Source organism: Capra hircus, chromosome 3 (genome assembly GCF_001704415.2).
Source record: "Capra hircus breed San Clemente chromosome 3, ASM170441v1, whole genome shotgun sequence".
Taxonomy (NCBI): Eukaryota; Metazoa; Chordata; class Mammalia; order Artiodactyla; family Bovidae; genus Capra; species Capra hircus.
Genome location: NC_030810.1, coordinates 34,945,792 through 34,973,624, shown reverse-complemented (window position 1 = coordinate 34,973,624; position 27,833 = coordinate 34,945,792). Strand labels below are relative to the sequence as shown.

Sequence of the window (27,833 nt, the reverse complement as noted above, 5' to 3'; positions counted from 1 at the left end):
ATCATTGGTACCAGGACTGCAGGAGGTCATTTGATGTATCCACGTTTACACTGTTGATCACACCATAAAAATGTTTGATCTAGTTCTGTTGGACTAGTAATATACTTGGGCAGAAAGTTCTAAGTGATAGAACTCTGTAGAAGTTCATTTCAGTAAACACTAATGGAATGTCTAATCCCTTCCAAGAACAAGCTGAGTGAGGTTCCGGATTGTATCCATTGTCAATAGGAGTTCTTTAGTTTAAACTGAGATTTTCAGCCATTCCAAAAATATTTTTACTGTATATTCTAAAATAGTCAAGAAATCCTTTCTAAAGTAAAACCTAAGAAGTTCATCCAGGCATTCAGCACAGTGAAATAAAATGTCTTGATTTAAGAGACCCATTCCTGTCATTTCTTAGAACAAAGACATGTACTTTAAAGGCAGACCAGACTCAGATGGAATCCTGGCTCTTCTCTTTATAACAAGACAGACTTACTGTGCTGGTGATGAGCAAACACAGCTGGAAGACTGGACCAAAAGAACGATGGAAGGACTGAGTTCAGGCTTGGCCTTTAGCATGGGAGCAGGGTGGTGGAATGAGACTAAATCCATGGTATCTGCTTTGATGGGGCAGTGGGGTCCAGGGCATTTGGAGTGACATGGGGGAGCATCAGTCATGGCAGGTGGGGAGATGGGGCCATCGACACGTGGAGGAAAGACGTGCTTCTGTTTGATACCACAGCCTGCAGCAGGACACAGCCCTGCACACTGGGGGCAGAGGCAGGGCCTATCTAGATTGCTGTCTTGAGTAAACATATCAGGGAAGACATTGATTAATGACTGTTGACTGTAGTCCAAGTCATATTTGCACATACCGGCACATTTGTGTACACTCCTGACCCACCCACCCACTCTTCCATTCTCTCTCTGTCCTCTCCCCCCAGATCCCTCACCCTCAGTCTCACATTCTTTCTCTCACATCCACTAAACTCTAAGTTCCTATCACCATCCCAGGTCAATGGCTTTGCCGTAAATCTTACATAATGCCTGGAAAGTTTCACCAACGTGCAATAGCTTTGCAACCTTGGCTAAGTTACTTCTTGCTGAAAGACCAGGAAAATCATTACTGCCACAGGGCAGTTGTAGGTTAAATGAGATAGAACATGAAAGGTAGTTATCATGGCACCCAGTAGATGTGGTTGTCTGTGACCACCAGGGCCTTTCTCCTCACATCATCTCTGTCCTCTTGTCCTATCTTTCACCATGAACAAGCACACCCACATCCCTTTGCACACAGAGCCCATTCATTCCCCAGAGACTCTAGTGGCTATCTGCCAGGGACCAGGGAACAAAGTGCCTTTCACATTTCTGTTCTCATTTTTCTCCATAGAATCCTTTGAGGGAAAGAATTATTTTCTCACTTTACAACTGGGGAACTGAGACTCAAAAAAGAAAAAAAACTAAGCAATTTTCCCTGGAGCTCACAGCTAATCAGCCACAGAGTTAAGACTTACACTCAGCTCCAGAATCAGTGTGCTCTTCTCCCAGCCTTATGATGAATTTTCTGTCACCTAAAACATGTTGAGGAAAAGGATATCCTCTCCTGGTTAAGCAGATGTGATTTACTAAGAAGTCCATGTTCACTAACCACATCTGCCTTCTCTGGTAAGGCACATGGACTGAATTCTGCCCTTTACTAGACACGAAGATACTTGAGGTTAGATACCTTGTTTATCTTGTTAAATCTTTATGCCTTGTTCTCAGGACAAATGGTGGATACTCAATTCAAGGAAGTCGAACATATGAATGAATGTTTATAAGGGATGTCCACGTCCTATAGTAGATTCGACTGAGGCTAGTTGAGAAGAGGAGAATTGGAAACAGAAACGTCCCCATCAAACCTGGGTGCATAACATGGGTGCACACACACACACACACAAACACACACACACACCCTTCCTGTCCCCATCCAAGCTCCCACAGCCAAACATACTCTACATTCCATGATACACAGACATGTGCATATTCTATGACTATTTTTACTATTTTTTAGTTTGTGAAGAAATACGGGAACCTTTTTAGCCTGGAACTCGGTGACTTGCCTTCAGTTGTTATAACTGGATTGCCCTTAATCAAAGAAGTCCTTGTCCACCAGGACCAAAACTTTGTGAACCGCCCCATAACCCCTATTCGAGAACGTGTTTTTAAGGAAAATGGTAAGTTTCTAATATAAGATGTGTACATTTGATACTCTTATAGTCTGTGAAAGGTACTTTTGTTTCTGTAATTCTCCAACACTCCCAGGGACTAGGCCCCTCATAAGTTCCTGCCCCTTAAGGAAGCTGAGTGCCCACATTTCCCTGTTGAAGGTACCTCCTCAGGGCACCTGGCAGGGTCCACCCTAATGTCAGGGATTTGGGCAAAGCGACATCACCTGCATGAACTCACTCTGGATGCTTTAATAAATAAGTATCCTCATTCACTCAGTGATGTGATGTGTTTTTAAGCAGAGGAAAGGCAATGAATTCTCAGGCTCTCTTTCTCCACTCAGATCTGTTCCCCTAGGAAAATGGATGTGGATCAGCTTCCTCCCCCTCTTGATTATGAGATCCCTTCTTGCGTCTCACTTCTTGTGGTCTGTTGTTAAAGCTGCGCCTTACAAGATATCTCGAGCCTTCCGTTTTTGTTAGGAGGGTTTGGGGTTTCCCTGGTGGCTCAGTGGTAAAGAATCTGCCGGCCAGTGTAGGAGACGTGGATTCTTCTGGGAAGATCCCACATACTGTGGAGCAGCTAAGCCTGTGCAAATACTGAAGCTGTGCTCTGCAAAAAGAGAAACCACCACAGTGAGAGGCTGGTGCACTGCAACTGGAGAGCAGCCCCTGCTTATCCCAACTGGACAAAAGCCTGCAGCACTGAAGACCCAGCAGAGCCATAACTAAGTAAAATCACTGAAAAGAAAAAAGAGGGGTTTAGCATAAATACTTAAAATGATTATTAAATTCACACGTTTAAAAATCTAAACGAAAAGCTCAAATATATTCTACGAAAGCACCATATTATGCAGGTGCTTCTCCATTTCTCTTTGAAATATTTTACCCATCAACTCTACATCCATTCACTGTGCTTATTTGCCATATGAAGGCTGGTGGTAGGTACCAGTGATAGAACAGTGAGGAGAATGACAAAGTCCTTATTTTTCTGTAACTTACATTTCATTCAGGAAAACAGTATCAGTTACTGGAACAATTTAAGACCTTAGTGTTATGAAGATAAGAGCGCAATGTACTTCTTAGGAGTGTCTAATATCCTGAGTCTCAGGAAAAGCTAACACAGTCACAATTAATATCATAAAGTGAAAAAACTATCAGGTGGAGGGAATGAATGGAGTATGAAAAGTCTCTGAGGTAGGAAGAAGGACACTGAACTGGAGGAACTGAAAGGTGGCCGGTGTTGCCACACAGGAATTAAATGGAGATGAAGCTGCTGAGTTCGAACAGGAATAGTTCATGCAAATTAAGGATGTTGCTTTTTATCCTAATAACAATGGAAGCTCCTGCATGGTTGCAGTATAGAAAGGGATCATCATCCTTACGTGGTCCATTTTAAAGACTTCTCTAAACTACAACGTGAAGAATGGGATAAAGGGAGAAAGAGACTATTGCGGCATTTTAGGTGAGAGGAGGTGCTGGCCTAGACCAGGGAGGTGGTGAGAAATGGCAGTCCAACAGGTTAGACCAGGAGAGTGACTGTGAAGATACATGTGTGTAAGTTTCTCAGGAGGAAAATCCAATAGGACATGTTGACCCAGACAGAGGGAGGGTGAGGTGTTGAGGTAGACATGCAAATGAGTAGGTAAAGGAAAGAAGGGGCATGTGGAAGAGGACAAAGTGTTGGCTGGCCTGGGGGTTGTCTAGAGCAAATAATGAATTCAGTTATAGATACGCTGAGTGTGAAATGCCTTAAAATCTGCAGAGTCAAGCAGATACTTGTGTATGTGTCTAGTGCTAAGGGACAGAAATAGATACTAACTATCAATAGATTTAAAATTTTAGGAACGAATGAGGTTTCCCCCAACATGAAATATAGATAAAGAGAAAAGACTTCAGACCTAGTCTTGAAGAGCTCCATCATTTCAAAATTCAATAGAAGATGAATTAACAAAAGATACAAGAGTTTCTCTGTAGTCAGAGTACAAAGGAGGGAAATTTAGAGAATGTGGTGTCCTGGACACCATTGGAAGAGAGTATTTCAAGAAAGAAGTGCCTCATGTTGCTGACACATGATGGTGAGGTTGCAAAGGATCCTGGACTGGGCAGCAGCGAAGGTCATGTCCTCATCGTGGTGGAGGCCACAGTCCGATATGAGAGTGAGTTGAAGTGTACTCTGGAAGTAAAGAAATGAAAGGATGGTGACCTCTCCTGAGTTATGAAATAAATGATCATTGATTGAACACACAAAGATGGATTTTTTTTCCTTTGCCTGTGTTGTCCGCTCTGCATAGATTTTTCACTCTTCCATGCTTTCTTGAGTGATTCATTTATTTTTAAGGCCAGGCTTAGATAAGATCTCACCTAAAGGACTTACCTTGTGAATATGGATTTTGTCTAATCCATAAGTGCATTCTTAGTTTGTTGCATGATACAAATATTTACATATATTTATATGACAAGTCATCAAAAATGGACTTTGGAGTCAGACAGACTTGAATTTCAATCCTGTTCAGTTGCTTGCTAACTCTGTGACATTGCAGAGTTTATTTTATCTCTTACACCTCAGTTTCCTTTTCAACAAAACTGTTGGGAGGGTTGGCAGTTATGATAGGATGTACCTCAAAAGAGGTTCTGTGAGTATTATATAATGCATTAAAAATGCTAAAAGGTCTGTCATGAGTAATCAGTAAATGCTAGCCATTGTATCCATTGCTTTGGGATTATTTCTCTGAATAGTTTCAAACCCCTTAAAGCCCTTCCCCTTCCTTCCATCAGATACATTGTTCCTCATGGGTCTTGTTGACTTTCTTTTCATAATGTTGGCTTTCTTTTTCCCAGGCTTGATCATGTCCAATGGCCACATATGGAAAGAGCAAAGAAGGTTCTCCCTGACAGCTCTGAGGAACTTTGGTTTAGGAAGGAAAAGCTTAGAGGAACACATACAGGAAGAAGTTGCCTTCCTCATCCAAGCAATAGGAGAGAAGAACGGTGAGCAGGTCCTAGGACAGGTCCAGGGACCGTGGTTCATGCTTTCACTAGCCAGATGCTCATCAATACCTGCATGTTGTCCTAAGCCCAGGACTGTGTTGGGTGCTTAGGGGATAACAGTGAACAGCTAACCATGAACTGCCATTATGGAGCTTGAGTGTTAAGAAGATGGGTATAAAACTCATTATTGGTTTTAAATCCTGGTCATCAATTTGACTTCCAGGCATTGACTGAGTGCTTGCTGTGTGTCAGACCTGTGCAGGGTGCTGGGACCACAGTTTCAGATATAGTTCTGTAGTCAGTGTGTCATATGCCATGTAGAATATACTTTCAAAAATAGGAACAAACCAATCTGAAGTCTCTCTCTCTTCTTCTGCTTCCAGGGCAGCCTTTCAACCCTCACTTCAAAATCAACAATGCCGTTTCCAATATTATTTGCTCCATCGCCTTTGGGGAGCGGTTTGACTACCAGGATGATCAGTTCCAGGAGCTGCTGAGGCTGCTGGATGAGGTCACCTACCTAGAGACAACGTTGTGGTGCCAGGTGAGGCGGTTCTCACTTCCTACCTTGGAGAAGGACATTGAGCTGATGTCAGACAGAGATGGGTTCTTCCTTTTACTTTTTTCTTAAGCTAACATAACTGTTTAAAATTGACTTTGACAAACATGTCTGAAGTCAGTCTGTGAATTTGATGTTTTATGTAACATAGTTGAACATTGACTATAGACAAAGAGGGCTTCCCAGGTGGTTCAGTGGTTAAAAAAAAAAATCGACCTGCCAATGCAGGTGATGCTGAAGATGAATTGGGAAGATCCCCTAGAGAAGGAAATGGCAACCCACTCCAGTATTATTGCCTGAAGAATCCCATGGACAAAGGAGCCTGGCGGGCTACAGTCTGTGGGTTCACAAAGAGTTAGATGCTACTGCTCACATATGCACCAATTACTGGAAAACTGAGTTCAGTAATGGGACTTCAGTGGATACCAGGCTGACTATTCCCAAGGAACAAAAATCCTGGGAGGCTAGGAGGGGGCAATAGGGCAGGGGTACAAAGCATTTCTTAGAGATCCAAAGTAGACCAGGCACTTTGATGGACAACTATACATACTTTATCTCAGTTAATTTATTTTTTTACAACAGTTCTTTAGAGATGAAATGGATCATCCTGATGTATGCAAGCAGATATGGAAATGTGTAAACAAATCCACATAGTATTCCACTGGCTCTGTGTTAAGTGTGGTATGGATCTCATGTCCTTTGATCATGAAAATAACCTTTGCCCACATTAGAAGCCAGTTTAGGTAGATACAGATCACATCATTATTACTACTATTAGCAAAGTACTATAGCTAGAAAGAAACAGACCTAACTGTCAAGCCCATAGCTATCACATTTGAAATCTAGACAACTTTCCATTACCTTATGCTATCTATTTTCTACCATATATTATTAGAAAAATATATACAAAACTACTGTATTTAGTAAAAAATATTTTACCCACATTGAGCTTACCTCATACTGAGGACAGACAAATAAATACACATATGATTTACCATAGATATTTAGATACATAGGAATGTAGATACATAGTTAGATACATATACATAGATAAATATACATATTTTACAAATACACACAAATATATATACACACACATACTAATGACAATTGTCATGGAAAAATATAAAACAAAAAAAAGGAATGGGAAGAGAGTTCCAGAAGTGCTGCTAATTGTAGGATCATCAGCTAAGACAGATCCAAATAGGTGACATTTGACTAGCACCTTAAGCAACTGGAATTACACAGATTTCAGAGGAAAAGCATTCTAGATGAAAGAAATAGCAAATACAAAGTCCTAAACAAGAACAGTGTTTTTTATGTTTGCACAGAGACCAATGGGGCTGGACTGGAAAGAGTAAGAGAGAGTAAGATGTCAGGGAGTGATAGGAGAGGAGGCAACAGGAGGGTGAGGGGCCAGATCGTGTAGCGCTCAGGCCAGGAGAAGGATGTAGAATCTGTCTAAACATCTTGGAAAGTCATTGGCAGGTTGAGAGTCAAAAAGTGAAATGATCTCATTAAACTGTTAAATGATCTCTGTGGCAGCTCAGTGGAAGATAGGCTGAGAAGGGGGTTAAGGAGAGCATCAGGAAACCTATTGGAGGCTACAGAATCCAGATAAAAAATGTTAGTACTTTGTACTAGGATGACAAAGCAGATGGAGCAGTGAAAATTGGTCTGAAGGGGTTTGGGATGGAGGGTTGAAATGCTTTGCCAGAGGGAAAATAAGAGGGTTGAGAGAGAGAAGAGTCAAGGTTGACTCAAAGGATTAAACTGAAGTTAATTAAAGAGATAGAAAAAGAATACAGTTTCCTTGGCGTGTTGTTCAGTCGCTCTCATGTTCAATGCTTTGCAACCCCATGGACTTATCTTAAGAAGTAGAAAAATGTCACCCCCACCCCTTTCTCCATGATGGTTTTGTTTATTCCATCAGCTCTACAATGTCTTTCCAAGGATAATGAATTTCCTTCCGGGTCCACACCAAAGGCTCTTCAGTAACTGGGAGAAACTGAAGATGTTTGTTGCCCGTATGATTGAAAACCACAAGAGAGACTGGAATCCTGATGAAGCAAGAGACTTCATTGATGCTTACCTCCAGGAGACAGAAAAGGTGAGGGCACCTGAGTGTTTTCCTGAATCGTGTTCTTAAAGATCAAATGAAGGGATTCTAATATCTTATTGTTGGTGTAAGAAGTCACCACAAACTTGGTAGCTTAAAACAACCAACATTTATCAAGTCAAGGTGGGGGCAGTACTGGCTCTTGCAGGCTCTAGGGAAGAAACTGCTGATGGACTTTTCCAGAGTCTACAGGCTGCCTTTACTCCTTGACTGACTAATGACCCCTTCCTCCATCTTCAAAGCCATCAATATAGCATGTTTTTCTGCCACCATCTTCACATCTGCTCTTTATGACTTTCTTGCCTCCCTCTCCTAAAGACCCTTGTGATTATATTGGGCCCACTGGGATAATCCAGGATAATTTTCCTATCAAGAGCCTTATTTCAATCTATCTACAGAATTTTGTCTGCCGTATAAAATTCACAGATTCTAGAGTTAAGGACATAGACTTCTTTGTGGGTCATTATTCAGCCTACCACAGGGGAAGAAAATAGAGGCAGCACTCCACAGAATGTAGGAATAACATTAACTCAAAATTGATGGGACAATTAGAAATAAAGACAGAGGTTTAACAGTATTTGGCTTAAGGACTTTAGAAAGACCAAATACTGCCTTTTCATAATCCATTCTCTACCTGTATTGGAAGGACATTTACATAAAAGGAAAAAAAAAGTATTATTTAATTATTGGTTGGACCAAAGCCCAGTCTCCTACCCCTTCCCCCAGCTCCCCATTGCAGAACACAGGTGAATCTGAGGCAGATGCCAGAGTTTAGCCTTGGATGAGAGAGACTTTGCCTTCCTCCCTCATCCCTATGTCATCCACTTTTCAATGTTACTGTAGGAAAGAAGCAGGAAAAAAGCCAAATGGGATGTACAGCCTTCGCAGCAGTCATCCCTCTGGTAAACATATCACTGCATTGGTGTCATCATCTTGGACCCGTCAGATTATTCATTCCCAGAGTTGGCAGAATGGATTTCTTTCCAATTCCTCTCTTGCTTCACCTTATTGTGATAACGTTAATAGAAGCATCGACTTCTCTTACGAGGAGGAGACTTCACTTACGGTAAGATGTGCAGGTGTGGGACCACACAGGGAGGAACACTGGCACATTGAAGGAAGGTGGTGAAGACGCTGGAGTGCCATGAGGAATGACTGTTGGAATCAGAAAAGTTTACCCTAAAAGGAAAAGATTAATGGGGAGATATGAGAATTAGAGAAATTCAGTTATTGTTTCTGTTATTGGTACAAACATTCGTTGAAAATTGCTATGTGCCCTTTCCTACTCACATAATTCATAATTCCATCTTCAGAGGTGAATATTGTTATATCTGTTTTGTGGAACAGGAATCTGAAGCACAGAAAGGTTTACTAACTTGCTCAAGTCATACAAATAGTGAATGGTGTCGCTAATATTGGAACTCAAGGCTGTTTGCCAGTGTAATAATAGATTCTGCCTAATTATGGGTGTAAAAAATTAGTTGTCTTTTTTGTCCACCAAAGCTAACAAAAGCTTCCAGCACTAGGGGCAGTGATATTCCAGTAATAAATCTCTGCCTCATGAGACAGCCAAAAGGAAAGATATTTCTCCTAGGGTAGTCTCTCCTTCACGTTCTCTTTAGGATGAAGCCCCGTGTGTTGTGGCGACTAAGAACCACCTGAATAAATCAATAATCACTGTGCTTTCTAGCATAAGGGCAATGCTGCTTCAAGTTTCCATGAAGAAAACCTTATCTACAGCACCCTGGACCTCTTCTTTGCTGGAACAGAGACAACGTCAACCACCTTGCGCTGGGGTCTGCTCTACATGGCCCTGTACCCTGAAATCCAAGGTGAGCACGTCAGTGGGTGGGCCTCGGCTGGGTCAGAATGGGGCCTCCTCAAGAATATACAATGGGGCAAAGAAGGTGTCTTCAATAAGTGCTTTTGGGAAAACTGGACAGCTGCGTATAAAAGAATGACATTACAACACTTCCTAACACCATACACAAAGGTAAACCCAAAATATGTTAAAGACCTAAATGTAAGACCAGAAACTATAAAACTCTTAGAAGAAAACATAGGCACCATACACAAAGATAAACCCAAAATGTATTAAAGACCTAAATGTAAGACCAGAAACTATAAAACTCTTAGAAGAAAACATAGGCAGAGCACTCTATTACATAAATCACAAGATCCTCTATGATACACCTCCTAGAATAATGGAAATCAAAACAAAAATTAAAAAGTGGGACCTAATTAAACTTAAAAGCTTTTGCACAGAAAGGAAACTATAAACAAGGTGAAAAAGACAACCCTCAGGGTGGGAAAAAATAATAGCAAATGAAACAACTGACAAAAGATTAATTTTAAAACTATATAAGCAGCTCATACAAATCAATAAAAGAAAAGCAAAAACCCAATCAAAAAGTTGGCAAAAGACCTAAACAGACATTTTTCCAAAGAAGACATACAGATGGCTAACAAATACATGAAAAGATGGTCACCATCACTCATTATTAGAGACATGCAAATCAAAACTACAATGAAATATCACCTCACAGAATGGTCAGAATGATATCACCTATCATCTGGTCAGAATGGCCCTCATTGAAAAATCTACAAACTATAAAAGCTGGAGAGGGTGTAGAGAAAAGGGAACCCTCTGTGCTGTTGGTGGGAATGTAAACTGATACAACCACTATGGAGAACAGTATGGACATTCCTTAAAAAACTAGGAATAAAACCACCATATGACCCAAAAAGCAGTCCCATCACTAGGCATATAACCTGAGGAAACCAAAATTGAACAAGACACACGTACACCAGGGTTCATTGCTGTTATATTTACAACAGCTAGGACATGGAAGCAACCTAGATGTCCATCAACAGATGAATGGATAAAGAAGCTGTGGTACATATATACAATAAAATATTACTCAACCATAAAAAGGAATGCATCTGAGTCAGTCCTAATGAGGTAGATGAACCTAGAGCCTATTATACAGAGTGAAGTAAGTCAGAAAGAGAAAAATATCGTATACTAATGCATATATATGGACTCTGGAAAGATGGTTCTGATGAACCTATTTGGAGAGCAGCAGTGGAGACACAGACATTGAGAACAGATTATGGGTGTGGCTGGGAGCGGAGGAAGGAGAGGGTGGGAGATATGGAGAGGGTAACATGGAAATATAGAATACCATATGAAAATAGATACCCAGTGGGAATTTGCGGCGTGACACAGGAAACTCAAACTGGGGCTCGGTAACAACCTAGATGGGTGGGATGGGAGGGAGATGGGAGGGATGTTCAGGTGTGGGGGGACATGGGTAAACCTATGGCTAATTCATGTTGATGTTTGGTAGATACCAACACAATACTATAAAGCAATTATCCTTCAATTGAAAATAAAAAATTTTTTAAAGAAAAAAAAGAATGGGGCCTCCTGGAACAGTGTCCAAAAGAAGGGCCAGAGGATAGCATGGCAGGATGAAGAGATAGGTAGGACAGGTGGACTTGAGAACGGGTGCCTTCTTCAGTTTTCTGCCAGAATTCGGATGGGTCCACATAACACAGATATAACAGAGAGCCCCTGCCCTCAGCAAACTCACTGTCTAGTGGGGAAGACTGAAGTCCACTGACATTGTGGCGGGTTCCAGGAAGGGGCTCCATTCTACTCACACATGAAATCTGGCAGCAGCCTTCCCTCCTTCTCAAGTAGTGTCTCCCAGCACCTGTGGACACTGCTCACAGATCTTAGTCTGGTACGTCATGTGCTCTGCTGTGCTTCTTTTCTACCTGTCCAGCCTGCATAGGGGCTTCAGTAAGTCACAGGTCATTTAATTTCACTGTCCTTATTTGTGCCTTTGGACCATCACACCTGCTGTTCCCTAGAAGAATAATCAAGAATATATTTCCCTAATTTCTCTATACAGTAAACCCTTAGCTATGCTTGAAGAGTCTACTCAACATAGCCTCCAAGTGTTTCTCCACACTTCTGGGAAAATACTAGCATTTCCTTTCTTTAAAGATGACCTAATGAACCTCCATTAGTTTGTTTATAACATGTTATTTATACATCTTCCCCAAAGACTGTAGTCCTTTCAAAGACAGTGACTGTTAGAATCATTTTTCATTTTCTAGCCACCCCCTCCCCCGAAAGAGTTTAAGCACATGTAGGATAGAAACTATTGTGATACATTTTTGCAAACTGTGGGTAAAAGTTTATTAATAGGAGATAGAGTTAATTTAGTAAATCAAGACCAACTTTTTGCCCTAAATTTGAAAAAAAATAGATTAGTAAAATCAGAGTGCTTTCTGTGTACTGAGGATAATGCTTTTTCATGAAACTTTCTTTCCTTGAATATATGAATAAATGTTTTATTCGTGTGTATATATTTTTTTATGTGTCCTGAGTCATGCACTTGTAAAATGCACTTATTTGTGAATTATGGGCTTTCCTGATGGCTCAGTGGTAAAGAATCCTCCTGCAAATGCAGGAGACACAAATTCTATCTGTGGGTTTGGAAGACCCCTGGAGAAGGAAATGGCAACACACTCCAGTATTCTTGCCTGAGCAATTCCGTGTACCAAAGAGCCTGGTGGGCTACAGTCCACGGAGTCACAAGAGTCAGACAGGATTTAGCAACTAAACAACTGTGAATTAAGTTTAAAAGCCACCTAATTAGGATATAGTTATAGCTTCCCTATAAAAGGTTCCAAAATAATAATGTCTTAAGATGGCATAAAAGTGGATATAACCCAGCGTCTATCAGTGGATGAGTGGATAAGCAAAATGTGGAATGCAATGAAATATTCATCCTTAAACATGAAGCATTTTGACACATGCTACAACATGGTGAACCTTAAGGACATTATGCTAAACTCAGTAATCCAATCAAAACGAACAGACTATATGATTCTGATCATCTGAGGTGTCTGGAACAGTTGAGCTCATAGAAAGCGAAAGTAAGACGGTGGTTGTTAGACCCCATGGTTAGAGCCTGGAGTTAGAGCAAATAGGAGTTCTGGTTCAGTGAGAATAGTTTTGGCTTTGCAAGACAAATTTTCTGGAGATTGGTTGTATAATGATGCAAATATACTTAACATTATTAAACCACACACTTTAAAGTGGCTAAGATAAATGTTATTTATCACGTGTATTTTTACCACAATTGAAAACGTTTCTAAATGTTCAGTAAAAAAAGGTTTATTTTTCTCTCAATTCAGAAACTGTAAGCTAGACTCTGCAGAACCCTTTGGGTCTAAACTGCTCCCTGCGTGTTGCTCTGTTGCTTCTAGAACGGCACCCTTGTTGGGACTCACAGAAGGCTCACCTCTGTGGCTGCCCTTCCACCAGCAGGAAGGGGAGGAGCAGGAAGCACGTGCCTTTCCTTTTAGGGCATGTTTCAAGTATTGAACATTCCCTCTACTTACACTCTCTTGGCCAGAACTTAGTCACAGGGGGATCTGGGAAATGTAATCTTTAGCTGAGGAACCAGGAATCCAGATCAAATATTTATTATTCTAGAAAAAGAGGAAAACAAATATTGGGGCATAATTAACAGGGTTTTATTGTTGTTGGATACTTCCCTAAATCAGTTCATGTAAATCTAAAAATTCCTAAAGGTGAAACTTGATTCATCCTCACCAATAAGAAGATGAACCAGAGGCTCAAAGAGCTCCAGGAACTCGCAGCAGGACTAGTAGTGAGCAAGAATTTGCCACCAGATTTGTCTCACACCAGGGCCCACTTCCCACTCACATACCTCCCTGAGGAGGTTGTCCAGAGACTCTACTATAGCTCTGGTCGTTTTGTTATTGTTGTTCAATCGCTGAGCCGTGTCCAAGTCTTTGCAACCCATAGATTGTAGCACACCAGACTTCCCTGTCCCTCACTATTACTGGAGTTTGCTCAAACTCACTTCCATTGAGTCAACAATGCCATCTAACCATCTCATCCTCTGTCACTCACTTCTCTTCCTGCCCTCAATCTTTCCCAGCATCAGGGTCTTTTCTGTGAGTCAGCTCTTTGCATCAAGTGACCAAAAGACTTGAGCTTAAGCATCAGTCCTTCCAGTGAATATTCAGGGTTGATTTCATGCAGCCCAGCATTTCGCATAATGTACTCTGAATATAAGTTAAATAAGGAGGGTGATGCTATACAGCCTTGATGTATTCCTTTAGCATTTTTGATCCTGGTTATTCCATTCCTTAGCTTAACTGGCCTCTAGGAAAGTTCTAGAAAAATTGATGAAGCCTCCTGTGCTTTTCCAGAGAAAGTCCAAGCTGAAATCGATAAGGTGCTTGGCAAGTCACGACCACCAAGCACAGCCACTCGCGAGTCCATGCCCTACACCAACGCTGTCATCCACGAGGTGCAGCGGATGGGGAACATCCTCCCTCTGAACGTGCCCCGGGAGGTAACAGTGGACACCATCCTGGCTGGATACCACCTGCCCAAGGTAATTAGGGGCTCGCACCAACAGCCTCAGATCTCCAAGCTCATATCTGTAAACAGTGGGAACATCTCAGTTGGAAAAACATTCTTATCCTAGAGAGTTACTTACATGGGAAGAGAAATATATTATGCCTGATGAAATACTAGTTTTGTTCCCTAAGTGTGAGCTTAGAAAATTAGTTGAACAGGATGTTAACAGGTGTTTTAGAGGAGAGGGGGGATTCCTAGGTCAGCTGTGATTAGGCAAAACCAGGCTTTTCTTTGCTATGAGGTTTCTCAGTGTTTTACTATGTGGCGTGAGTGGTAAATCTACGTGGGGATACAGAAGGCAGCAGTTCCCAGTCTCAGACTTTGTCAGGAGGTCGTTTCCTTTGCCTTGGGAGTGCTTCTCACAAGACAGAGACCTACTTGTCTTATTTCAGACAGTTGTGCTTTGCAGTGCTGGAATGTTGAAAAATGAGGGACTTTTGAGACCGCCTGAACCAATATCACATTCATTCCGGTGTTTCTAACATACTGTCACCACAGGTGTTTTTCTGTCTTTGACTTACAGACCCTTGATGGGACTGCCTCCCAAGGGAAAGCAATCCAAGTATATGCAGTATTAAATATCAGAATAGGAGAGAAAGGAGGAACCAACTCATTTTAAGCAGTGATTATGTACTGCGGACTATATATGTTATTTCAAAATGTCTGAATCGGTCCTTAGAATAATTCCATTCTCTCATTTTATAAATCTGAAAGCCGGAGCTTGGAGAGTAATTAATCTTGCATAAGATCTCTCAGCTACAGTGACAAGAGTTAGGTTCCAGAAATGGAACTGTTCTGACTCCCAGGCTCATCTTTTGTTGTACTACACCATGTTCTTTCCACAGGAGTTGCTCTCCTTGGATTTTAAAAGAGTCTCCCTGAAATATTTCTCAGTGGATCCCAATTAAATTCCCTGTCCTCCCAAAGGAAATTCTGCTCTCACTCGGCCCACCACACTGAGGATCTCAGATGTCAGCTCTCCTGTGCCCCCTAGTGTCCTCTCTGTACACTGCACATTTGCGGTTCTTCCCTTTCTCACAACTTTGGTGAGCCTCTGTGGATCCATTCTAGTTTGTCTAAATTGCTCTGTGTGTGTTGTACCTGGGGACAATCTCAAGGCAAAGCCTGAGGAAATTCTTCATTGTCCACCCTTAGTCACCAGCCCAGCAGAACCAGGAATAGCAGCTATTCTTGCAATGATTGCCTTACTATATTAGTTTGGTGCAATTATAATTGCTATTTTGGACTGTGAATTTTAAATCATTGTAACTAGGCTTTAAGAAAAGGTAGAGGAACCAGAGATCAAATTGCCAACATCCACTGGATCATCGAAAAAACAAGAGAGTTCCAAGATCATGGCATCCCATCCCATCACTTCATGGCAAATAGATGGAGAAACAGTGGAAACAGTGGCAGACTTTATTTTGGAGGGCTCCAAAATCACTGTAAACATCTATTTCTGTTTTATTCACTATGACAAAGCCTTTGACTGTGTAGATCACTATAAACTGTGGAAAATTCTGAAAGAGACAGGAATCTCAGACCACCTGATCTGCCTCTTGAGAAATCTGTGTGCAGGTCAGGAAGTAACAGTTAGAACTGGACATGGAATAACAGACTGGTTCCAAATAGGAAAAGGAGTACATTAGGGCTGTGTATTGTCACCCTGCTTATTTAACTTCTATGCAGAGTACATCATGAGAAACGCTAGGCTGGATGAAGCATAAGCTAGAATCAAGATTGCCAGAGAAATATCAATAACCTCAGACATGCAGATGATACCACCCTTATGGCAGAAAGTGAAGAAGAACTAAAGAGCCTCTTAATGAAAGTGAAAGAGGAGAATGAAAAAGTAGGCTTAAAACTCAGCATTCAAAAGACAAAAGATCATGGCATCCCATCTAATGGCAAATAGATGGAGAAACAGTGGAAACAGTGGCAGACTTTATTTTGAGGGGCTCCAAAATCACTGCAGATGGTGATTGCAGCCATGAAGTTAAAAGACGCTTATTCCTTGGAAGAAAAGTTATGACCAACCTAGACAGCATATTCAAAAGCAGAGACTTTACTTTCCCAACAAAGGTCTGTGTAGTCAAGGCTATGGTTTTTCCAGTAGTCATGTATGGATGTGAGAGTTGGACTATAAGGAAAGCTGAACACCCAAAAATTGATGCTTTTGAACTGTGGTGTTGGAGAAGACTCTTGAGAGTCCCTTGGACTGCAAGGAGACCCAACTAGTCTATCCTAAAGGAAATCAGTCCTGAAGATTCATTGGAGGACTGATGTTGAAGCTGAAACTCTAATACTTTGCCCACCTGATGTGAAAAACTGACTCATTTGAAAAGACCCTGATGCTGGGAAAGATTGAAGGCAGGAGGAGAAGGGGAAGACAGAGGATGAGATGCTTGGATGGCATCACCAACTCAATGGACATGAGTTTGGGTAAACTCCGGGAGTTGGTGATGGACAGGGAGACCTGGCGTGCTGCAGTCCATGGGGTCGCAAAGAGTTGGACACGACTGAGTGAATGAGCTGAACTGAAGTGAACTAGGCTCAAACAGATCTTTATTAATCAAAGAAAGAACCATTACAATCAACACATTTTTGCCAATGAGAAATAAGTTTGCTTATTCCTGTAGTGTAAAAATCTGTCCTTCAGGACTCTTGGCAAGCATTTCTGCCTCTTACTGGTTATGGAAGCATTTTCCCTGCAAAAAGTTATCAAGATGCTTGAGGAAGTGGTCATTGGTTGGCTACCAAGGTCGGGTGAATATGGTAGAGGAGGTGAAACTTTGTAGCCCAATTCATTCAACTTTTGAAGTATGCAACATGCAGTCAGTTGTTGTCATGGAGAAGAATTGGGCCCATTCTGTTGACTAATCCCAGCTGCAGACATTGCAGTTTTCGGTGCATCTCATTGATTTGCTGAGCATGCTTCTCAAATGTAATGGTTTTACTGGAATTCAGAAGGCTGTAGTGGATCAGACCAGCAGCAGACCACCAAACAGTGACTGACCTTTTTTCAGTGCAAATTTGGCTTTGGGAAATGCTCTGGAGCTTCTTCTAGATCCAGCCACTGAGCTGGTCATCACCTGTTGTCACATAAAACCCATTTTTTGTCGCATATCACCATTCAGTCGAGAAATGGTTCTTTGTTGTGTAGATTAAGCAAAGATGACACTTCAAAATGATGATTTTTTTTTGTTTGCGGTCTACTCGTGAGGTACCTATTTATCGAGCTTTTCACCTTTCCAATTTGCTTCAAGTGGCCATAGAATGGTTGACTCTGAGTTCTTCAGCAACTTCTCTTCTAGTTGTAAGAGGATCAGCTTCGATGATTGCTCTCCAACAGTCATCTACTTCCAATGGCCAGCCACTATACTGCCCATCTTCAAGACTCTCTCTCGTCTCCTTTGCAAAACTTCTTGAACCACCACTGCACTGTATATTCATTAGCAGTTCCTGGACCAATGCATTGTTGATGCTGCAAGTTGTCTCTGCTGCTTTATGACCCATTCTGACCCATAAGAAAATTGCTCACATTTGCTTTTTGTCTAACATTATTTCCATAGTCTAAAATAAATATAAAATACACAGCAAGTAATAAGTCATTAGCAAAAAAAAAAAACATAAAGCAAGAAATGTGCATGAAAATGATGTATAATATAACCACATTTAAAAATGTATTCCAATATCAAAGGGCAAAATTTAGTAGTGCAAAACCACAATTACTTTTGCACCAACCTAGTATTTTCTTGCTAATTGATCATTTGTGGTTGAAGGCTGGTGGTGGTGGTTTAGTTGATAAGTCCTATTTGACTCTTGCTGAGGTCTATATTATTTCTCAAGTGATCTTTGCATTTTTATAGCAATTCATTTAACTCCAGGAAACTATCCCAGATCAGTAGACTTGTTCTGACATTGATTATTAATGTTGACTTAAAAATCATCCTGGGAATTAAGAGGTCCCGTTGGCTATGTTGTAGAAGCTAGGGGTCATAACTTTGATGTCAAATGTCCTAATTCAAATCATTTTTCTACCTCCTTCTACCCTATGACTCTGGGCATCTTATTCTACCTCTCAGAGCTTTAAAATCTTTATCTATGGGAATGCATTTAAATCCATTTCACAGATGGATATGTAATGAGGTCATGCATGTGGAATATTTAACCTTGTGCTTACTATAGAAAGTTCTCAAAATAGCACTTATTATTCTTTATTAATTCATCAGATGTTCATTAGGCACCTAAAATGTTTAGACCTCAGAGAACAACTCAGAGGAAAATAATCATGCAAGTTTAAAAGTACAACTGTGATAACTATCTAAAGGAAAAAAATCCTGGTTTCTAGAAAGATGCAGGCTGGCTGCAATGAGGAGTGGGAGCAGGAGCGGGCAGAGAGGACTTCCCAAAGGAAGTGATCTTTGAGCAGAGGATTAAAGGGTGGTTAAGAGTTAACTCAGTGATGAAATGAGAAGGAAGGACATTTCAGACAAAGGTGAACAGCATGTAAAAAGGCACAGAAATGAGTGGGGAAATGTGGCATGTTTGAGAAACTGAAAGAAGCTTGATGTAGTGGGAGTGCAGGCAGGAGGGTGACTCAGACAGGGAGCAGATGTGTCCTTCATCTAAGAGTGATGGGAGCTATTGAAGGGTATCCGTCATGTTCCAGGTGTGGTATGACAGGAGTGGAATGATTAAATCTTATTCAAAGCTAACTCTGCTTTCATCATGTGGAGCACATTGAAGGGGAAAAGAGAATATGGGCAAAGGCAAGGCTATTACTGGCGGATAGCCAAGCGAGGCGGAGAAGTCAATTCCATTCCGGTACTCTTGCCTGGAAAATCCCATGGGTGGAGGAGCCTGGTGGGCTGCAGTCCATGGGGTCGCTAAGAGTCAGACACGACTGAGCGACTTCACTTTCACCTTTCACTTTCATGCATTGGAGAAGGAAATGGCAACCCACTCCAGTGTTCTTGCCTGGAGAATCCCAGGGATGGGGGAGCCTGTGGGCTGCCATCTCTGGGGTCGCACAGAGTCATACACAACTGAAGCGAGGTGGTGGCCTGAATCAGGTGGCAATGGTGGACACAAAATGGAATAACAGGATCAAGAGAAATTTCAAGTAAAGTTGACCAAAAGAAGGGTTGGTTGAAGGAAGAATGGGGGAAAGGGAGGCACTATGGAAGACACCTAGGTTTCTTGCTCTGTGTCTGGAAGAACAGCGGTTCCTTTTGCTGGGTGACCTCATTCTATTATTAAACCCTCTGTATAACAGACTAGACATTGGAAGGAAGCAAATGGGAGATGTCTCACTATTCTCTTGTTGATGTATATGTGTTCCCTCCCAAGTTCTACACTGACAAGCCCCTGCAGAGATCCATTCTGCACTAACAGCAGTCACACTTCCCAGGTCAAATTCCCAGCAGACAATCCCAGTCCCTCACTGTAAGCTGTCCCATGGCAAAGAGCTGGGTCCTAGGGGCTGGCCTCAGAATGTGGTGGGTCAGGGAGGCTGAGGGAGTTCAGGGTGCTGCCAGCTTGGTGTGGAGTCCCGGGGGGACTGCCACTCCTCTTCACACGTATGTTGTGCGGGTCAATCCCTGTCTGAGTCTCTTCTGCCTTCTCCAGGGCACCATGGTCCTGACCAACCTGACTGCACTGCACAGGGACCCCGCAGAGTGGGCCACCCCCGACACGTTCAATCCGGAGCATTTTCTAGAGAATGGACAGTTTAAGAAAAGGGAAGCCTTTCTGCCTTTTTCAATAGGTGAGTAGCGAGAAATATGAGTGTGGGAACCCAGAGTCCCTCTCTCAGCCCTTCTCTCCTCTTCTCCCTGGTGTTTTGCTTTAGTTGGCATGTCTCCAGGTTCAACAGGAAAATAAAAACTCACCCTAAAAGTTGAGAATTTTTATTCAGGGCCTTACAGAAGACTATATCCCAGGAAGATGGCTTCTCAGATAGCTCTTGGGGACTGTTTCCAAAAGGTAGGAAAAGAACCAGGGTAGGTAGGAGTTCTTGCTGGAAAAGAGAAAAAAAAAAAAAAAAACTTGTAATCAAACATCATAAGATTTTGCTAGACACACACAAAAAGACCAGACATTTCAAGTTAATGATTTTAGTGCCTTTCTTTTTATGGGAAGATGCAAGAGTCTGGGCTCAGTGAAATTATTCCTTTCAGTCCAGTTCAGTTCAGTCACTTAGTCATGTCTTGACTCTTTGTGACCCCATGAATCGTAGCATGCCAGGCCTCCCTGTCCATCACCAGCTCCCAGAGTTCACTCAGACTCACGTCCATCGAGTCAGTGATGCCATCCAGCCATCTCATCCTCTGTCGTCCCCTTCTCCTCCTGCCCCCAACCCCTCCCAGCATCAGAGTCTTTTCCAGTGAGTCAACTCTTTGCATGAGGTGGCCAAAGTATTGGAGTTTCAGCTTTAGCATCAGTCCTTTATATGCATCCTAACACTCTAGCCAGTATCCTCTTTTTCTCCATCCTGAATTCCACTCAGAGCACAGCACTAGGGGCAGCTGCAGTGACTGATGGCTTTGTGGAGGGCAGCAGAATGGCCGGCAACAGTGTTCAGTCCACACCGTAGAGTCCCCTCCAGAGTGACTCTCTCTTGCTGTTGGCTGCACCTCAGGATTCCCCGGGTGCAGCATCCCCAGGACTCATGCCTTTACTTCCTAAGCCCTGGCCGGACTCTGATGGAGACTTCAGCGTCACATTGTGCTGGCCCCAGAATGCTGAAACAAGAGCTCAGACCCTTCCTGTTGCCCAGAGAGGAGGTTGAATACTTGCCTTCCTTACAGAGTTTTCAGTGTTCAAAGATCTTTTTAGGGCAACCCATTCACACAGAACTAGAGTCAGTTGCTAGGAGAGGATGGGGAAGGGGCAAGGAAAGCAGCTTCTTGCTTCTCACTATGGGCATCACAAGTGATTCTAAGTGCCGTAGGCTTAACTAAATGGGATTCTACTCTATCACTGGTCCCTAAGAAGTCCTTTTACTGTCTTAAATTCTAATAACTCTTTAAATAACTAGTCAATACATTTACATGGTATACAATTTGAAAGGTATGAAAGAAGGTGCAGTGGAAACTCCCAGGTTTCCAAGCCGGCCAGTTCCAGAAGAGTATTTTAATTTATAACATTGTAAAATGAGTGAGAAAAATTTTAGTATATTTCACATATTAAGTTAGGTATGTTGCAGAGATCATTTCAACTAAATTTCCAGTTTCTTAATTCTGTATTTCCTGGGCATCTATTATGTATCAGACATTGAGCCCTGAGGATATGATAATGAATGAAGTGAAAAAAAAAAAACAAACCTCTTAAAAAGTGTGTTCCAATTCTGTAAAGCAAGTATCCTTCAATTAAAAAAATAAATTTAATTGTCATAAAAAGTGAAAAAGCAAGTGTTCTAGTGTAACCTTACAAAGTTCAAATTCTGTTCACCACCTTTAGGGATATGGAAGGAAACTGGAGCTTAGCAGAGTCAACTACTGTGCCTGCAGTCATAAAAAAGCTCACAAGAGAGAGCTAGAACTCATTGGTGACCAAGTTTATCAAATACTAAAGCCTGTGTTCTTCCTAGCAGCGTCTCCCTCCAAAACAGTAACTAAATATTACAATGAGTTGGCATTCTGGAATTTATAGTAGTTTTCTTATCACTGATTTAAATTAAATATAGATTGATTTTTTACAACAGTATTATTTTGTTGATCATGCCACAAAGGCACAGACAGGGAGGGACTGGAATTTGACCCCATGTAGAAGTGATGCAAAGCCCAGGCTTTCCTGCTGTAGGACACTGTCCTGCGTGTATCTGAACTGATTCTGATTGGATCTTCTGTGTCTTTCTTCCTCTGGTTCTGTGCCATCTTTACATTGGACAAGTCACCTCCTAACATGAAAACAGACATGAGATGTAGAAATACCTTTCAATCTTCCTGTCTATAAGAGCTTCATATTTCCTATTACAAGACAAAGTTTCACATGTGTATTTTAAGTATTTTAATCATGCTTGACACAGTTTTTTTGTTTGTTTGTTTTTGCTATTGAGAGTTATAATATGATATGAATTTGGTGAATCTTAAAATGGAAAGGCTTTAAGTGGGCAAGTGAATTATATTTTAACTATGCAAGAAGGAGCACTAGATGAAAAACTTGAGTCTAGGCCCCATTCTGGCAATTCTTTGGGCTCAAGATCTTGAATAAGAAACAATTCTCTTATTCTTAGTTTCCTTACATTAAGAAATGAGATACGGATCCATTGCCTAACTATTAATAACTGGGCTGCTGTGAGGATTAAATGATGAGATAACTTCCTTGTAAATGAAGCCTATAATTAAAAGAGTAATTATATAACAGCGATGTTATCTAACCATCTTATCCTCTACCATGCCCCTTCTCCTTTTACCTTCAATCTTCCCCAGCATCAGGGTTTTTCCAGTGAGTCAGCCCTTTGCATCAGATGTTCAAAGTATTGGAGTTTCAGCTTGAGTAACAGTCTTTCCAATAAATATTCAGGGTTGATTTCCTTTAGGATTGACTGGTTTGATCTCCTTGCAGTCCAAGGGACTCACAAGGGCCTTTTCCAGCACCGCAATTCAAAAGCATCAGTTCTTCAGCACTCAACCTTCTTTATGTTCCTACTCTTATACCCGTACATGATTATTGGAAAAACCATAGCTTTAGTGTGTATTACTGCTCCCAAGTGTGCAGTTGAGCTGGGAGCTCGACTGACCTTAGCTTTGTCCTCTTGCCTGTTTGGGAGCTGAGCTGACTGAAGATTGAGGGAAGATGACCTCAGCTGAGACAGTGGGGGTCCTTTCCAAATTTCATCCTCTAGCAATCTAGCCAGCAGGTGTACATGTAGAAGATAAGACCCCAGGAGGGAGAAAAGCACACAGTGCCTCCTAAGGGCCAGGCTGGGAACTGGCAACCATCACTTCCGCTGCGTTCTGGTGGCCGCCAGAGGTCACCTGTGTGCCCCAGTTCAGGAGAAAGGGAAAGTAGCAGCTTTCATGGAAAGGGCTATGAAATCATGTTGCCAATGATGTGGGTACAGGGAGATGGGGGGACATTGGAGCCATTTTTGCAAATAGTTGGTCTCACTATCTGTCTTTTTGCTGAGGAGAATGCATTGAGAGAAGGCAAGCAATTTGGGAATTTCCTCAGCTGTGACAGAGTGAAGCCAGCTTAAAAGGTTTCAGGAGATAGAGTCAACACCACTGTCTTGCTTTCTCACCACACTGCCATCTCTGGAGCACGGTGGCTTTGCCTCATTCTTGATCTGGCACTTTGTAAAAACAGCCTCCCTGAAGGGATAGAATGTGGAGAGCTCCTTCCCTTCTCTGGAAAGGATGATCAGGTGTGGAATTAGGACACATGCATATAATCAGGGCAGATGGCAAAGCTGTTACTGCAAATTTGTATTTTCTTTTCCTCATTTAAGTTTTTCCCTTTTGATCCAACAAAGCAGCAGACAGCTTCATGAAAGGCAAGAGGCTGAATCCTCGTTTTTCAAAGAAATTTTTTTTTTAATTCACTGGATCATGGGAGATAAAATTATGAAGAACTTTCCCCCAAAACCCTAGGTCATTTCTCTAGTTTTACTAATGAGGGAATTGACCTGGTTAGTTAATGATGGCCAGTTAATGGAAGCACCAAGGAGAAGGTCCACATTTCCCGCAGTCCAGGATGAAGCTGTGAGATCAAGTTGCCCTCCTTTTCATGATTTTAAAAGCAAATTCACATGATTCATACCTCCTGTCTTCCTGGTATCCTCACCCAACCATGTAATATAGTTGGGAGAGAGATTATCTCACGTGTTTGACAAGTGAGCCATGTTCAGGTCTGTAGGAATAAAGGGTTTACTCCTAGCCCAGAGCTGGGTACTGATGAAACAAGTACTGTAACCCTGGTTCTTGATTCCGTGGGTCCAGTTTTGTCATATATGGATTCTTCTAGGAGAATCCTGGGTATTTACAATACAGCTGATCTGGTACTGTTTTAACAAAATTCCTTCTTGTACTATTTGTGATGGGTAAAGAGATAAAAGGGGCTTCCCAAGTGGTGCAGTGGGAATCCACCTGCCAAAGCAGGAGATGCCAGAGATGCGGGTTCCATGCCTGGGTCAGGAAGATCCCCGGAGTAGGAAATGGCAGCCCACTCCAGTATTCTTGCCTGGAAAACTGGACACAACTGAGCGCACACATACACACTCACACAGAGATAAGGATGAGGGGAACAGAGAAAATTAGATACACGCTGGTGGGAAATAGGCACAAAACAATTTAAGAACAATATGATTCTAAAGCATATTTTAATTGATTCAACATTTTGCAGATATTCTCTAATTTCATTTCCTCAACAGCTCATTATAGGCAAGGACAAAACAGAGGCATGCTGCATTAACTATTTCTAAGAAAGTTTCATTACAGGGGAAAATACCAAGTAACAGAAGCAACAACACCCAGAATTAATTAGAGTAATCCCAGTGATGGTGTGCAGGAGAATCCTTACAAAGACAGTGCTGACATATGTCTAATATTAACAAGGGTTTTGTCTGAATTTGGGGGTTACAAACATCTTTTTTTGTCTTCACACGTTTCACAATTTTTTTTTCTTTTTTCTTAGGGAGAAAGTAAGTTATTAAAACACCCATTCATGTTGATGTATGGCCAAACCAAAACAATATTGCAAAGTAATTAACCTCCAATTAAAATAAATAAATTTATATTAAAAAAAAGAAAAATATCTAAAAAAAAAAGAGATGATGGTAGAGCCCAGTGTGGGGTGTTGTAGCCCAAGGAGGGGAGGAGGGAAGCCTGGAGCAGGTGAACACAGGTGGGATGAGATGGGGTCGTCCCTGCATGGCAGGGAGACTCCTGGTCATAATAGAGAGAACTGTGATGTAGAGAGAAGATGCCTTGTACTTGAGAAACTTTGATCTGACATTTACTTGCTTACACTTTTCAAAAGTTTCTTTTAACAATTGAGAAAAACTACCTAAGATTTTGGTTTTTTGTCTGCGTTAGTCATTATTGTTTGCTAATAGTTTTTTAAACAACATTAGGCTAGTGCTGGGCCAGCTCAGGCCTCACTTCTCTCATTCACACCTGCAGGCTAGGAGTGTGTGACTGTGTAATTAGCTCGCTGAGCTTTGGTTAACCCAGGTGTGTATGTGTGAGCGTTAGTCGCTCAGTCATGTCCGACCGTTTGCAACCCCATGGACTATAGCCTGCCAGGTTCTTCCATCCATGGGATTTTCCAGGCAAGAATACTGGAGTTGATTGCCATTTCCTTCTCCATTGGTTAACCCAGGTGGTTGTGATCAAACTGAATACATAAAGCCCCAGAGGCTGGCAGGCCCTCTGCCTTTGCTCAGGTTTTACAAGAAGTCATAAAATATTTCAATCCTTGCTGGTACAGACACCACCTGAACAGGTAACTTTTTATTGTCTTTCAGGAAAGAGGATGTGCCTTGGAGAACAATTGGCCAGAACTGAGTTGTTTATTTTTTTACCTCACTTCTGCAAAAATTTACCTTCAGGCCTCCAGACAATGAAGAGTTAAGCCTGACGTTCAGGATGGGCTTGACCCTCTCCCCAGTCAGCCATCGTCTCTGTGCTGTTCCTCGGGCCTGAAGTTGTTGGGGAGAGGGAGGGGAAGGAAAGCAGGAAGAATGGGCCTGTCACCCCTCAAGGCACGAGGCCTGCTCAGAAGTGAGAGGACAGCATCCAGTGACTCTGGGACAGGTCATAGGAACTGGACTCAGAGGAAACTGGATCCAAACCCCAGCTTTACCATCTCCAGTGGGGCACTGAGGAAATCAGTTATGTTGTGAGTGATTTCATTTTCATCCAGAGGATTTAAAGTGGACAATGATTTCTTCTCTAAAAGGAAGAATTGCTGTAAAAATCAGAGGAAATAATGGGCTTTAAGTGGCTTGGAAACCATAAAGTGCATCGTAAAAGGTATAGCTCTGATCTGCCTCCTTCTGCTTCCTTCCTTAGATAGGGATTTGCTCTGGCTTGTTGAGATGGCCTAGGTCAAAGTGGTGCCAAATGGTGGGTAAGAGTTAGAAGTTGGGCCCTGGGGCAGCCACTGACCATGTCCAGATAGACCCTCACACTTGGTAGCACTGGGCAGGCTTACCCTGCTTCTGCCCTAGACTGGCCCCTGGGAAGTCAGCAGGGCAGGTGGAATTCCTAATTTATAGACTAGTTTCTGTGAAGAAGAATGTTTTCTGATTTACCTAACAAAGCACTATCTTGGTCTTGGACTCCATTTAACTAAACGTTTTAAGCAGGTTAGGGGGGAAACAAATGTGGAAATATTTTCTATCTTTTAAGCTACTCCTTACACTTCAATCCCCTCTCTGGTATTTTTTATTCCCAAGCCATTTCATATTGGATTTGACAGTGTGGTGGGTGTGATCTTTTCTCACAAACTGATGTTGGCTTTTGGTTGGCAAGTATTCCCAGCCTAAACACAACAGCTGAGGCATGGTAGAATATTTTATAGCAGGAAACTGAAATGCCAGAATCCTGATCAGCCCTCTTTGTGTGTGGTCATTGAGGGGAGAAAATGGCACTAACTGGAAGGCCAGGTCCCACTGACAGTCCCTGGGTTTGGATGCCAACCCCCATGCAGACAGATACCAACAAACCTAGTGAATGGGACTAAACCATTCAAGGTCTTTTTTCTAACATTGCTACACTTAAGGAATTTAAATAGCTCAGAACAAAAAGGGCCATGAGGTCATTGGGCTTTTCATTCCTGTTGCTTGGAATTCAGAGGAAAGCTAATTCAATAAATACCATTAGAAAGGGAAAGACACTGAAGAGCAAGAGCAGGAGAGAGGGAGGGACAGAAGGCAAGTGAGAGAGCAAGTGTCTGGCTGGAGCTAGCCTGAGCCTGTCAGAGCCAAGAGTATGTCTGGGAGAGTTGGTTGTGTTCCTAGAGTTTAGATGGAGAATTTGGTCTAGAATAGAAAGTGAGAAGCCTAGCCACCCACCAGAGCGCTCTTCCTTTGTAACATCCTGGAAAGTTGCATCTCCGGAAAGCAACCTAAAGGACATTTCTAGAATAAAGCCATTCAAAGCAGACCGTGCGCTTCCTGAACATCTGAGTGCTTCTCTCCCACTTCTGTTCCTCCCAATCAGATCATCCACATAGACTGAGAACTGATCAAAATGCTTTTCATTATGTGCTCAGTGGATTTTTTTGACTCATCTCAGAGGTCCATTCCTGCTCTGCTGTGCATTTTCCATGATTCTAGAAAGACGGGAGTTTACCTACTTGTGGAATCAATGGAAAACCCTGGACACTCATCCTGTCTAATAGATGCAGTGGGACCCGGACTCAAGCAGAGTGTGACAACAATTAACCAGAAAACTTGGGGACACAGGATTGGGAGTATTTGAACTTTCTGACCATGCAAAATGTCTCCTTCTTTCCTCAAACCTCACTGGAGAGACTCTAAATTATGAA

General features: G+C 42.0%; 1 protein-coding gene across 1 annotated transcript in view; it reads left to right on the top strand.

Moving 5' to 3' along the window:
• LOC102190572 (cytochrome P450 2J2) overlaps nt 1-27,448 on the top strand; it is a 38,397-nt gene extending 10,949 nt beyond the window's left edge. The window contains 9 exon segments of the mRNA XM_013962789.2: nt 2,036-2,198; nt 5,031-5,180; nt 5,564-5,724; nt 7,673-7,849; nt 9,549-9,690; nt 14,120-14,307; nt 19,965-20,103; nt 25,807-25,851; nt 25,854-27,448. Of these exon segments, the coding sequence (XP_013818243.2) occupies nt 2,036-2,198; nt 5,031-5,180; nt 5,564-5,724; nt 7,673-7,849; nt 9,549-9,690; nt 14,120-14,307; nt 19,965-20,103; nt 25,807-25,851; nt 25,854-25,984 (1,296 nt within the window). The 3' untranslated portion in view covers nt 25,985-27,448.